General features: G+C 32.6%; 1 protein-coding gene across 1 annotated transcript in view; it reads left to right on the top strand.

Moving 5' to 3' along the window:
- The window catches only part of LOC143073574 (uncharacterized), a 114,860-nt gene that overhangs the window by 32,462 nt on the left and 67,827 nt on the right, over window positions 1–14,571 (top strand). Inside the window, exons 47-63 of the mRNA XM_076249212.1 lie at window positions 240–445; window positions 962–1,157; window positions 1,532–1,608; window positions 2,561–2,624; window positions 2,997–3,206; window positions 3,539–3,653; window positions 3,955–4,063; window positions 5,200–5,375; window positions 5,732–5,841; window positions 6,248–6,400; window positions 9,488–9,665; window positions 10,162–10,352; window positions 10,698–10,880; window positions 11,352–11,466; window positions 12,235–12,870; window positions 13,175–13,401; window positions 14,161–14,244. Of these exons, the coding sequence (XP_076105327.1) occupies window positions 240–445; window positions 962–1,157; window positions 1,532–1,608; window positions 2,561–2,624; window positions 2,997–3,206; window positions 3,539–3,653; window positions 3,955–4,063; window positions 5,200–5,375; window positions 5,732–5,841; window positions 6,248–6,400; window positions 9,488–9,665; window positions 10,162–10,352; window positions 10,698–10,880; window positions 11,352–11,466; window positions 12,235–12,870; window positions 13,175–13,401; window positions 14,161–14,244 (3,030 nt within the window). The remainder of the gene's footprint in view (window positions 1–239; window positions 446–961; window positions 1,158–1,531; window positions 1,609–2,560; window positions 2,625–2,996; window positions 3,207–3,538; window positions 3,654–3,954; window positions 4,064–5,199; window positions 5,376–5,731; window positions 5,842–6,247; window positions 6,401–9,487; window positions 9,666–10,161; window positions 10,353–10,697; window positions 10,881–11,351; window positions 11,467–12,234; window positions 12,871–13,174; window positions 13,402–14,160; window positions 14,245–14,571) is intronic.

The following is a 14,571-nucleotide window of genomic DNA, read 5'->3' as shown; positions in this document are numbered from 1 at the left end:
TTACATGTACCAGTACATGGTTTGTTTTTACTTTACACAATCACTCTCTCATTTGCTAAAGGCCTAGTTGTATTGATAACACATTATTATAATTATTATAATTGATTACCAGATACTGGTCAAAAACAATTGAGTTCAATTAAATTGATTGTTTTAAGTGTTTTGAAGGCCATTTTAACCTTAGACATAATAATCATTATGGTATATTTAACATTCACTATTATATTTTATCTATCCAGGTTATGACAGAAATGATAAACATCAGAGAAGGTGGAGAGCCAGGCCAGGTTAAAATCAAGGCCATGGTACCCCCATCACTATTCTGTGCTCCTGAAGATAGGGGAGTTAACAGCACTTGTTATGTCAAGGTCACTACTCGATTCCAGGAAGTGGAAGAATTATGTACAAATGGCAATACACATTGGCAGGCTGCTGTCATGTACAGGTAAGAGCACAACCTGACTACATTGTTTTATTGAAGAAAAAAAACATACCAACAAAATAGATATATAAAACTAAAAAAAAAACAATTACCTATCAATGACATGACAACTAAAATAGAAATTAAATGGAATTTATATTTATTTGCCATCTTAAATTCTTAAATTTAGTTTTTATAAAAATAAGAAGATATGGTATGAGTGCCAATGAGACAACTCTCTTCAAGAGACCAAATGACACGGAAAGAGTAAAAGAAATATAACATTAATTAAATGGAAAATGTTGACATTTCATTCCCAAGCAAAAAACCCTAACTGTAAAAATACCAATAATGCAGATATTGTCAACAGATTTATTATAACTTGCTATTTATACAGAGGTTATTTTGTAATGCATATGTATAATACATCATGATAGGGAAACTAAATTAGCACTAAAAAAAATAAATAATGTCACTACATGTACAACATTTAGAGATGCTATTTATAGTTTTTGATGTTACTGACAACCTCCATTGTAGCAATGTAAATGCTGGAGATACTGCTTTCTGTGGAGGATTGATCACTGTTAATATGTGGGAAGATGAACTATCTGTACCTGTGATGGCCACAACTGATATAGTTTACGATGGAGATGTTTCTCGACATTTAGATGTTGGAATTTCTACTTTCTGTGGAACTACAGTCACCTATAATTACACATACAGTAGTGTCAAGGTAGGTAACTGCATTCATTAATTTTATACACTAATTGTGTGGAAGTTTGTACAGTACACTTTCATTTCATCCTCAACACCATTCCATTGCGGGTCTGTAAATTTGTCTGCTAAAGTCATGTCTATTCATGATTTACATACCGAGTTTTAAATACATATAAGTAGATGAGCAAGAAGTTTGAGCTTCTTGCAAATATGATTTGTCATTTTCTTTCTTTAAAAAAAATCTCTTTAAAATGTGTTTTTCATGAAAGGCAATGCTAAAATAATCTATGAAAATTATATGTCAAGGCACAGGACCAGAATTAGTATTGGATTTTTTTAGAAGAAGGATGAACGTGAATTTTTAACTTGTTCTATTTTGTACATTTGAAGGTGAACATTGAAGATGGAGATAAGAATGCTATCTGTAGATCCGTCAATGACCCTCATATGAAATCATTTGATAAATGGTGAGTATAATAGATATAAGAAGATGTGGTATGAGTGCCAATGAGACAACTCTCCATCCATGTCACAATTTGTAAAATTAAACCATTATATGTCAAAGTACGGTCTTCAACATGGAACATTGGCTCACACTGAACAGCAAGCTATAAGCAGCCCCAAAAATGACTAGTATAAAACCACTTAACTTGAACCATTCATATGGGAAAACCAACGGTCTAATCTAAATAAAAAAATCAAGAAACAAAAAACACTTATGAACCACATCTGTAGTTTAATGTCAATATATCAATAATCCTCATATGACTGAAATCGACTAATGGTGAGTAGTATCACTCTTGTGAAATCATCAGATGATTGATGAATATCAGTAAATCTGTCAAAGATGCTCATATGTAATCATTTGAAAAATCTGTCAAGTACTGTAAATTCAGACATATTGCGTACATAAGTTATTGCAATTATTGGACAATAGACCACTTTCGAGTTTGTCCGTCACTGAAAACTTGTCAATTATGCACACCTTTATGACGTCATTTACCAGATAGAGGGGATCACCTGTATCCCTGCACTATACACCTTATGGCTAATCCATAATACTTAATCACAATTCCCTAATGACAGCTGTGCTGAAAGACAATTATGAGAATTCAATTTGTCAAATAATTCGTGCAATATAGCTTTATAGTTTTCCAACCACTCTCTCAACATTGGAACGAAAGTGACGACGACCCTTAAAGCGTGAATGATGTTCACTAAAACCAGAGTTTTTGATGGAATTGCATCAAACTGGAAAGTTGTCTATTGTAACAAGTTTTGAATGATGTTAATATTGTTTGACAAACAAGTATCTACAGGTCAATATTGTAGACATTTTTAATACTTTTTTATATCCTATATAAATTTCTGTTGATTAGACAAATCTTAAATCTTAAATCTTTTTCATCTTTTTTTCAGGAAGTACAATAACTATTTGGAAGGAGAATTTATATTCTACAAACACAAAGTCCTTCCTTATGAGGTAAGATCTATTTTAGAACTAAATCTTTTGGGACTATTTACTCGTGAATATTGCTGTATTTATTTTTATTAACCATCAGGTCATAAATAAGACTTGTTGTAATGTATTGTATCAAACATTTATGGTATTTTTTTTTTATTTTTTTTTTTCGGTAAAATAAAATTAACAGTAAAATAAAAATCCTGATATTTTACTGGTCCCCTTATGGAGCTTTTTATATGCATAGACTTTTTACAAGTATCAAAATCCTGGATCTGCACCTTTGGTTCAATTATAATAGATTATAACTAGATTGAATTATAAAGCATTGTAATAGGGTGTTTTGTTGGTATGATATTTTTCAATTTCATTTTCCCCTATTATTTTATATAGGTGAGAACATTTTACAGAAACTGTAATGGTAAGGCCTCATGTAATTGTGCTGCAGCTATTCGTGTGGGAGATGATGTCATTGTATTTGATAAGTGTGGAGCATCAGCTTCTTCAAAAAAAGATACACCAATAGATATCAGACTTATCCTGAACGGAGAACTGACACCAGGAACTAAAATATTTAGACATGGTGGAGGGAAAAAATACAAGGTAGGACTTCAGGATTAACTTTTCTTATTGTTATTTGGAATGATTATAGGTGTTTCTAAAGCAAACCTTCAATTTTACAATTTCTTACAACAAACGATAAATGTTGTAGACCAGATTTGAACTGAATGAACCTTGACAAAATTACTAAATTGTTATACTATACATCAAAGTTGGTTTCTACCGTTCTATACTGATGATCATAATATATTAGACCAAAAAGTGGCATGTCTTTTTAATTTGTTATTTTGATTGATCTAACCAAAGGTTAAAATCCATAATTACATTTATACACATTTTTTTCGTCAATTTAAAAATCATTGATCATTTTACAGGTCCACCTCCCTCATGGTGCTGTTGTTATAATCACACAAGGAAAAGGAAAAACACCAGAATTCATCCATATGGTCAAGATCAAAGCCTCACCAGCTGATGCCAATAATGTGGAAGGTAAAATTAGAGTTATGGTTCTTGCTAAATGATGTTCCCTGATCTTATTTTTGTCAGATATTTAGAATCTTCATAAAAAATTTATGATAGAATTATAGGTCTGCTTGTTACTTTTATAATTAGGTCAGCAATACACATACCCCCTCTAGTAGCTAGTAATTGCTAATATAATATAAAATTAAATTGACCTGCATATACCTAAAAACAGATTCACTGAGATTTCTAACTCTTTGATAGAAAATACATTGTGTTGTGTTAAACTAAAATTTGATAAATCAAATTTCCATTAACATATATTTAGGTCTTTGTGGTAATTTTGACGGAGACAAGGACAACGACATGATGATGTCTGATGGAACACTTTATACGGGAAAAACTAAACAGCCTATTGAATTCTCACGAAGTTGGAGGTAAATAGCTTATATATTTATTAATATGATTGACTATGTATATAGAAATCAAATTTAGTTCTCCAAACTTTGTAAAAAAAATTGTTACTACATACCTTTAATTTAAAAAGACACAACTATGATATCTTCAATAATGGACAGATGTCTATGCAATATGTTCAGCACAAATAGCCAGAGTCTACACACTATGTAAATAAGATTTGTTTATGTAGATGTCATAATATTCTAGTGATATAAAGGGTAGAGTGCGTGACCCATATTCCATGAATAATTTCTTTCATTTCCACTAATATCTGACCTACATTCAAATATTTGGAACTTTTTATGTAGGTTTCAGAAATTTTACTATATGAAAAAACTGTTTGATAAAGGAATTATCTTGAAAACATTGGTTAATTGTTCTAAAAATGAAAGCGAACTCAAGAGGAAATCAAGTTGTTTGTGTACCATGGGGACACTTTTTCGCCTCAATGTATGATATGACCATCCACATTATCTTGGTATATTATAAAAACGAATGTTTGTAATTAAATGAATAAAGTTGAAAGATCTTTCCTATACGATTTTTCTCACAAATATATGGCGTAAGCAACCAACAATCAATCAATCAATCACAAATATTTTCTTTAATACTGCGCATGATTGCCATATAAATCTTGCATAATATCCAAAAAATGTTTAACAACACCTGCATATTCCTTTATAAGTGCAAAAAACCTTGGAAATGGGGTAAAGAGGAATATCAACCGTTTGAAGATTACAAAAAGCCTTTACTATCTATTTAGGCAAGTACTAGGCAAAGGCACACAAATTTTACAGAAAAAAATAAGAAAAAAAATAGAAAAACTGTGATTTATTGTCCATGGCGAACATGCGCCAACCACTCTATCTATTCGATACATTTAAAGCTCTTTGATATTTAATGTAGCAGGTGCATTCCACTCCAGTATCAATTGACTATATCGACAGTATTTTTGTTGAATGTCCATTGTTTGCTCTCAGAGCTCTGGCTTCCTCTATAAAACAAACCCCAATTTATAGACAATAGTGCTTGAAGTGGTCCTGTATTACAATTATTTATTGTTGATAGAAAGGTTCTAACCAGTTTGTTAGGATGAATGTTGTATTTATTTTAGAGTACATGAAATGGGAATGGATTCTCTGTTTGATGGTTATTGCCCAGATGATGTGGAGGATGAATCCACAACAACATATTGCCAATGTCAGACAGGAATGGGAGATAACTGTGGTCCAAACAATTATTACACTGACTGTTCTCCGCCTTTGAAAAACAAGAAAGGGAAGAGGAGAGGTATGCATTATCATTTTATGAAAGTTACTTTCACAAATATTTGTGATAGAATGAAGTAGGAATTGTTTTAAGTTTTTTTTTCACAATTTAGATATGAACTTAATTAGTCTATTTTCTATATATATCTACTTTTATAGATCTACATTTCAACTTAATAAAATCAGTCAATAGCTTTATAAATGGCACAAAGCTTGATCTGGTTTACCATACCCTGTGAATTGTTTCATTTAATATTTTACTGCCTGTTTGCTGAAAATGTGTATCTTGAACAAGGGTATAATTAAAGAGCAATGCAAATTTCACATTGCATTATCATTTCAACAATACACATGTAACACTGTTATATAAATTTTCAGGGAAGGATATGACAGCCGAATTGCTCATTAACAATGTATATAAAGCCACCAAGTGTTATCTACAGGAAATTAGAATTCAATTTGAATTTAACATCCAATGGGTACAAGCTGTAAGTATAGACATATATTTTGTACAAACTGCAAATCTTTTGTTGTAGAATTTTTATGTTGGTGTATTGATTGCGTAACTATTAATGTTAGGGATCTTTTCCTCCTTTGACAAGTAAAATCTCCAATATTTGTAGAGCTTAAAAATGCCCAATGACATCTAATACAAAAGATTGTATAATCAAGAAAGTAAATCTACCAGTATCTTATAACCAAAAATATTAATAGTGAAGGGATTAAAAGAAAGAAAAAAATAATAATAGTTATATGTGTTATTAATTACTTTTGCCAAAAAAAAAGGATAAAAATCGAAAATTTTACCTATTAGCTAATGAAATTAGTGTGTATGATAGTTATTGTCTTAATCTAAGACTAATGAAGAAATCTTTCATGCTTATTGCATTACAGGAAGTTTCCTGGCCTACACCTAATGGTATAACAGCTGAGGCAGCTAGAGCACTCTGTGTAGAGATGATAACAGGCAGTAGGTTTGACAGCTGTGCTGCCTTACCTGGTATAGATGTGGATGAAGATGTGGAGGGATGTATGGAAGATATTCAGGTAAGCATTAGATTATTGTGTAGAGATGATAACAGGCAGTAGGTTTGACAGCTGTGCTGCCTTACCTGGTATAGATGTGGATGAAGATGTGGAGGGATGTATGGAAGATATTCAGGTAAGCATTAGATTATTGTGTAGAGATGATAACAGGCAGTAGGTTTGACAGCTGTGCTGCCTTACCTGGTATAGATGTGGATGAAGATGTGGAGGGATGTATGGAAGATATTCAGGTAAGCATTAGATTATTGTGTAGAGATGATAACAGGCAGTAGGTTTGACAGCTGTGCTGCCTTACCTGGTATAGATGTGGATGAAGATGTGGAGGGATGTATGGAAGATATTCAGGTAAGCATTAGATTATTGTGTAGAGATGATAACAGGCAGTAGGTTTGACAGCTGTGCTGCCTTACCTGGTATAGATGTGGATGAAGATGTGGAGGGATGTATGGAAGATATTGAGGTAAGCATTAGATTATTGTGTAGAGATGATAACAGGCAGTAGGTTTGACAGCTGTGCTGCCTTACCTGGTATAGATGTGGATGAAGATGTGGAGGGATGTATGGAAGATATTCAGGTACACATTAGAGGATTAAGTTATGTGGATTCAGTTTTTTTGTGGGTACCAATTTTGTGGATTGAGGAAAAATTGCGTTTTTGTGGACATTTGATTTCTTGGTTAGAAAAGATCTAAAATAAAATTGAGAACGGAAATAGGGAATGTGTCAAAGAGACAACAGCCCAACCAAAGATCAGATACAGCTGAAGGCCACCAACTGGTATTCAACACAGTGAAAAAAATCTCACACCTAGGAGAGAGCTTCAGCTTAGACATACAAGCTTATAGTAAATTTGTACTTCATAGAACATTTAAATTCATGATTCACTGTCACCTATGCAATCCACAAAGACTGGTATCCTAAGGATAATAATGAATCCACAAAGACTGGTATCCTAAGGATGATAATAGATCCACAAAGACTGGTATCCTAAGGATGATAATGAATCCACAAAGACTGGTATCCTAAGGATGATAATAGATCCACAAAGACTGGTATCCTAAGGATGATAATGAATCCACAAAGACTGGTATCCTAAGGATGATAATGAATCCACAAAGACTGGTATCCGAAGGAGGATTATGAATCCACAAAGACTGGTATCCTAAGGATGATAATGAATCCACAAAGACTGGTATCCTAGGGATGATAATGAATCCACAAAGACTGGTATCCTATGGATGATAATGTATCCACAAAGAATGGTATCCTAAGGATGATAATGTATCCACAAAGACTGGTATCCTAAGGATGATAATGAATCCACAAAGACTGGTATCCTATGGATGATAATGAATCCACAAAGACTGGTATCCTAAGGATGATAATGAATCCACAAAGACTGGTATCCTAAGGATGATAATAGATCCACAAAGACTGGTATCCTAAGGATGATAATGAATCCACAAAGACTGGTATCCTAAGGATGATAATGAATCCACAAAGACTGGTAATCTAAGGATGATAATGAATCCACAAAGACTGGTATCCTAAGGATGATAATGGATCCACAAAGACTGGTATCCTAAGGATGATAATAGATCCACAAAGACTGATATCCTAAGGATGATAATGAATTCACAAAGACTGGTATCCTAAGGATGATAATGAATCCACAAAGACTGGTATCCGGAGGATGATAATGAATCCACAAAGACTGGTATCCGAAGGATGATAATGAATCCACAAAGACTGGTATCCGAAGGATGATAATGAATCCACAAAGACTGGTATCCTAGGGATGATAATGAATCCACAAAGACTGGTATCCTAAGGATGATAATGAATCCACAAAGACTGGTATCCTAAGGATGATAATGAATCCACAAAGACTGGTATCCTAAGGATGATAATGAATCCACAAAGACTGGTATCCTAAGGATGATAATGAATCCACAAAGACTGGTATCCGAAGGAGGATTATGAATCCACAAAGACTGGTATCCTAAGGATGATAATGAATCCACAAAGACTGGTATCCTATTGATGATAATGTATCCACAAAGAATGGTATCCTAAGGATGATAATGAATCCACAAAGACTGGTATCCTAAGGATGATAATGTATCCACAAAGACTGGTATCCTAGGGATGATAATGAATCCACAAAGACTGGTATCCTATGGATGATAATAGATCCACAAAGACTGGTATCCTAAGGATGATAATGAATCCACAAAGACTGGTATCCTAAGGATGATAATGAAGCCACAAAGACTGGTATCCTATGGATGATAATGTATCCACAAAGAATGGTATCCTAAGGATGATAATGAATCCACAAAGACTGGTATCCTTAGGATGATAATGAATCCACAAAGACTGGTATCCTAAGGATGATAATGAATCCACAAAGACTGGTATCCTAAGGATGATAATGAATCCACAAAGACTGGTATCCTTAGGATGATAATGAATCCACAAAGACTGGTATCCTAAGGATGATAATGAATCCACAAAGACTGGTATCCTTAGGATGATAATGAATCCACAAAGACTGGTATCCTAAGGATGATAATGAAGCCACAAAGACTGGTATCCTAAGTATGATAATGAATCCACAAAGACTGGTATCCTTAGGATGATAATGAAGCCACACTATCAAGATAGTTGTTATGGACAGATTAGAACAAGGCAACCATAACCTGCAAAGCGATGATGATAACAATATATTGATGAGATTATTTGCTCATATTTATGTAAATGGGCTTCAATCGTCTTATGGTATAAAATAGAAAAAGGTTTTATAATTTTATAGAAAAACAATTTGAATTGAATTTCTATCCCAGAATCCATATTATCATTATAAAATTTTCAGTTATGCTTGTATAGTTTCACTGTTCATAAAGAAAATAATACAATTATAAATATAAGAAGATGAGGTATGAGTGCCAATGAGACAACTCTCCATTCCAGTCACAATTGTAAAAATAAATCCTTATAGCAATTAGTAATAAAACCATTAGACAATTAGATTTCTGAGATCAGTCTATTTTGAACTGCTAAGATTTCCATTTGATTTAATTTCAGTTGACAGATAATATGGATTGGAAGCAGGAATTAGTCCAGACGGTAGATGAACAATGTTCTATACAGCTGTCATATAATATCAGTTTATATATACAAATCAATGGAGTGTTTGAACTACCAGATTTATTTGAACAACTTTGTCCTGGTGATTGTTCAGGAAATGGAGTTTGTGATCAAGGTATGAACTAACTGACTGTAAATTCAGAAATTAATGTGAGCATTTATTGTTGCGACTTTTGAAGAATGAGCAAAAATACAATATTAATTATTGTGATTTTGGGAAAATCATCTTACAGATATATGTTTAAGATATCATAATATGAGATATTCAGACAGTTACGTTATTCACATTAATAGAAATGTTGCAATAATCTCTGAATTTATAGGATCACAATGAACCAAAAATAAAGACTACATCCCAGGCCAGTCATATTTGATTAAAAAATAGCTTTCACCAGTTTTTAGTATTAATTAAATACTAACAGTATATTTTATATTTTTACTGGACTTTCAATGCAAGATTTTATTTAGTTTTGTATTAATAATACCCCATTGAAAATTTGAAGCCTTGAAATCCTGTAAAAAAGACCTCACATAATTATCCTTCTTTCGGCAGTCTGGATATACTATTTTGTGGGTTCATGGCATTCAAAGATTTGTATCTCTACTTCTAGGTGTATGTGTATGTAACAATGGTTTCCAAGGCGATGAATGTGATATATCAGTGACCGACAAACCTAATTTATACTTCCTGTCTACCACATTGTGTGACGTTCAGGCAGAATCGTGTGAGAATGTCATTGTCAAGGGTATTAACTTTGTGGATCTGGATACACTCACATGCCACTTCAGAAAAACATCAGATGTGAGTAACTTTAGACCAGCCAATCTATGTAAATTTATTATTTCTTGCTATAGTCTGTACTGTTTAGCTTAGTATGATACTTGGATGCCTCATGTTTATATATATATATACCCCAGCCTCAAATGAGGTTGAGATTCTGATTATTCTTTTTTCCATCTGTTTACAAATGTAATGTCAGAAAAAAACACATAGGGCATTTGGATTTTAATCATTTAATAATTTCTTGACTTTTTTAATATATGAAGAAGAAAGTTAATAAATTTGTGAAATTTTATGAAGTCATGATTTGTTGACCTAAATCCATTTTGTCTTCATACACATCTTATTTTCTATCATGTGTTTCAGGGAACAACAAGCACTTCTTTAGCATTGTTTGTGAACAAGAATTCTGTTGTCTGTGGACTCCCAGGCCTGGGTATATACCAGCTATCAGTCAGTAACGATGGTACAAACGTAGACAATTCACTCCTGTTCATCAAGTATGATTCACTATGTAATGTCTGTGGGGGAAATGGCTGTACACTCAGGGTAAGTCCTCTATATATGTACTTATCCTAAAGCATGAATTAATATGTTAAAAAACAAATTTCTGTACAAAATAAAATCCGATAAATGAAACAACTTTTATTGCTATTTTTCGTCATTTGTTTGTTATTATCTCTTGAAAAGTGCAATAAACATGAAATGAACATATATTTAGAAAGTGTAGTCAAACTCAAAGGAAAAAAAAAAAATCTAAAACATATGATACATTTACTAGAATACTCTTACCTAAAACATACTTTTAATAGTAGTCTATTAACTCTGGAATATTAGTACCTTTCGTAAGCAAATTTTACAATAAATGAAATACTGGTAAATATTTTATGCATAATCAGCACAAGAAGAAGTCAACAATTTAAAAATGTTGATGTTGTTTAATTATTTTAATTGTGACTTGTATACAAGTTTGTTTAGTGTGAGAATTAAGCATGGTACTATTTGATTTTTGTTTTTCAGACTGATGTGTGTGTTGTAAACGATGTATGTTATGCAGCAGGATTTGTAGACCCTAACAATGCCAGCTCTGTCTGTATCCCAGGAACTTCTAAGATATCATGGTCTATTATATCAAGTAAGTACAAAGTGTAAAAGTGGAGAATTTTAAGAAGCTATAAAACATCTAAACTGAATGAGGTCAGTATATCAAACATGGTAAGGTATACATTTTATATTTATTAACAATTATTTTCAAACAATTTGAAAATTGAACACACAACACAAAAATGAGCATCTGAACAAATCCTTTTTATACACCCGTTTACAGGACGCATTATGGTATACTGTTGTCTGTCTGTCTGTTGTCAACATGTCGGACATTAACTCAAAAACTCTTTAACCAATTTGCATAAGACTTTAGTGGACTATTTATATCTATTGACGTGAGCTCCCTTTTGCTTTTCATAAATTTTAGATTTTACATTTCCGAGTTATGGGGTTTTATTCATTATAAAAAGGGGTATTTTCCAGTTTTCGTACAATAACTCAAGAATGCTTTTACCAACTTGTTTATGATATAAGGTTGAATTGTTATGGTCTCACAAGGAGTGTAGTATTATACCATTGAAATAGATTGTTTACTTCTCAGGGATTTCAACATGCAGTGACAAAATATAGTACCAATATAAATAAAAGGGATGTGGGGTATAAAACACTGAAAAGCCACTAAATAACTCAAAAACACAAGACATCTAGTTGCCAACAATGTTTTTATGTTAAATAGTCACATAATTTTCCAGCCCAAAAAGAAATGTTGCAGTATTCAAGAACTGAAGGGGTATCAGAACAGTTACAGGTTTATATTCTTAAATGATGTACTAATTTTTCCTTTCCATTTTTGTAGGCACTGATATTATTGTGAGAAGGTATACGTTTATACAAATCATCCTCAACATTTTGATCACAAGGACCTACAACTTTACTCTATCTGGTACCCCTAGATTAGTAGAAGGACCAACAGGAGGCCAAGCATTAGAACTCAATGGAATTGGTGATTTTGTTGACCTTGGTGATCAGACCAATGACTGTATATTCAATTTAGAAAAATGTAAATATGGCTTGTCTGTCAAATTCAACTTGAAGTTGTTAGAATTAAAAGAAAAGATGTATATTTTCTCCAGTGGAGGTGATGAAAGTGGCAAGTATGGACTCTCCATGTGGTATTCCAGAAAGAGGCTCTATCTTACAGTAAGCACCAAAACAAAGATTTGGACTGTTTATGTACCATTCAAAAAGTACCTTAATACATTTGTCAATATAGAGTTCTCATGGAGTGTTCAAGGAGGACTTTCTTTGTACTTTGATGGATTCAGGGTTGCCCAAACCAAGGAGTACTTTAGAAGGATAACAGCGTCACTGTCGGGTAAATTTTACCTCGGAAGACCTATCGGTGTTGGTGTGTATTGTTGGATGGTTATAGATGGATGGGATATAGCTGAAGGCACCAAAGATATAGTTAAAGACCTGGATGTTACAGTTGGTTAGTATATTAGAAAATCTTTTAATGTTTTATCATGTTTATGTTAAAGTTGTGGACTATAATGTTGAATAGAGTGGCTTCATTGAACATTCTTAAAAAAATGAGTCTCAAAATAAAATTTATGGTATCAGAACTTAATAGAACTTATGTTGAAGGCTGTACCTTGACCTATACTTGTTAATTTCTGTGTCACTTAGTCTCTTGTGGAGAGTTGTCTCATTGGCAATCATACCACATCTTCTTTTTATATTCTTTACTACATGTATAAGATATGTTTTTAATATTTTCCTATTCTTTACTATAGAATCACCAGAAATTAAAGTAAGACCAGTGATGACTATAGAGGAGAATACTAATGGCACAGCTAATGTCTTCAGATGTAAATTTGAAAAGTTAGAAGAAGACGAACTATTGTACAAAGTTCAATGGTCAATAAATGATAATTCCTTAAAACATATGTTCCTCCCTGAAGATGTTTACATGCATGAATTGGAAGAGGATGACATTCAAAAGCTAGAATTTAAAGATAAGGTAATTAGGTTAAGTCACAATTGAACATGATTTTATTTAATCATATTTTGGACTTATTTTTATGCCCCATTTATGGGAATTATGTTTTTTGGTCTTTGCGTCCGTCTGTCTGTGCGTCCGTCTGTCCGTCCATCTGTCTCTCCCACTTCAGGTTAAAGTTTTTGATGGAGGTTGTTTTTGATGAAATTGAAGTACAATCAACTTGAAACTTGGTACATATGTTCACTATATGATATGACCTTTCTAATTGTAATGCCTACTTAGAGATTTTCCACCATTTTCACGGTCCACTGAACATAAAAATATGAGTGCAGATGGGACAACTGTGTACTGGGGACACATTCTTGTTCTTTAATTGACATTATGTGTTTATTATGTTTGATATCTTGGTAAGACATTAACTTCACATTTCTTAAGAAAAACTATGATGTTAAGAAATAAGACTTACTATTTAAAACTGACTTAACATGTTATAAATGAGTAAATATCTGAATGGTGTAATACATGTGTTGACAAAGTTTTGTACTTTCAAAAAAACATTTTGTATATGAGATAATGATATGTATTTATAATCTTGAACTTCTGATAATAGGAAAAATGGTTTGTGATTAAGATAACCCAAATTATTACTCTAATTGTGACTATTTTATTTATAAAAGTGAATCTCTTTCCCTTATAGTTCTTGCATTAATACATATATTTGAGTACTACTATTATTGATAGTTAGAAGCTAAAATTTATAATCTTGTAAATTTTCAGTTGTCATGTTCAATAATGGCCTGCAGAGCTAATGAGGATTGTTCCCCTTGGAGAGAGAGTAATGTTATTACAGCAGATATAAAGGTATATATAGAATAAAAAGTTATTTTTCTGATCTCTCCCTGTGTGGACTGATAGGAGGGAGTATAAAAATAAGAAGATGTGGTATGATTTTTCTGATCTCTCCCTGTGTGGACTGATAGGAGGGAGTATAAAAATAAGAAGATGTGGTATGATTTTTCTGATCTCTCCCTGTGTGGACTGATAGGAGGGAGTATAAAAATAAGAAGATGTGGTATGATTTTTCTGATCTCTCCCTTTGTGGACTGATAGGAGGGAGTATAGAAATAAGAAGATGTGGTATGATTTTTCTGATCTCTCCCTGTGTTGACTGATAGGAGGGAGTACAGA

The sequence above is a fragment of the Mytilus galloprovincialis genome, chromosome 4, assembly GCF_965363235.1.
Source record: "Mytilus galloprovincialis chromosome 4, xbMytGall1.hap1.1, whole genome shotgun sequence".
In the NCBI taxonomy this organism is placed as follows: domain Eukaryota; kingdom Metazoa; phylum Mollusca; class Bivalvia; order Mytilida; family Mytilidae; genus Mytilus; species Mytilus galloprovincialis.
This window is presented reverse-complemented; position numbering and strand designations above follow the sequence as displayed.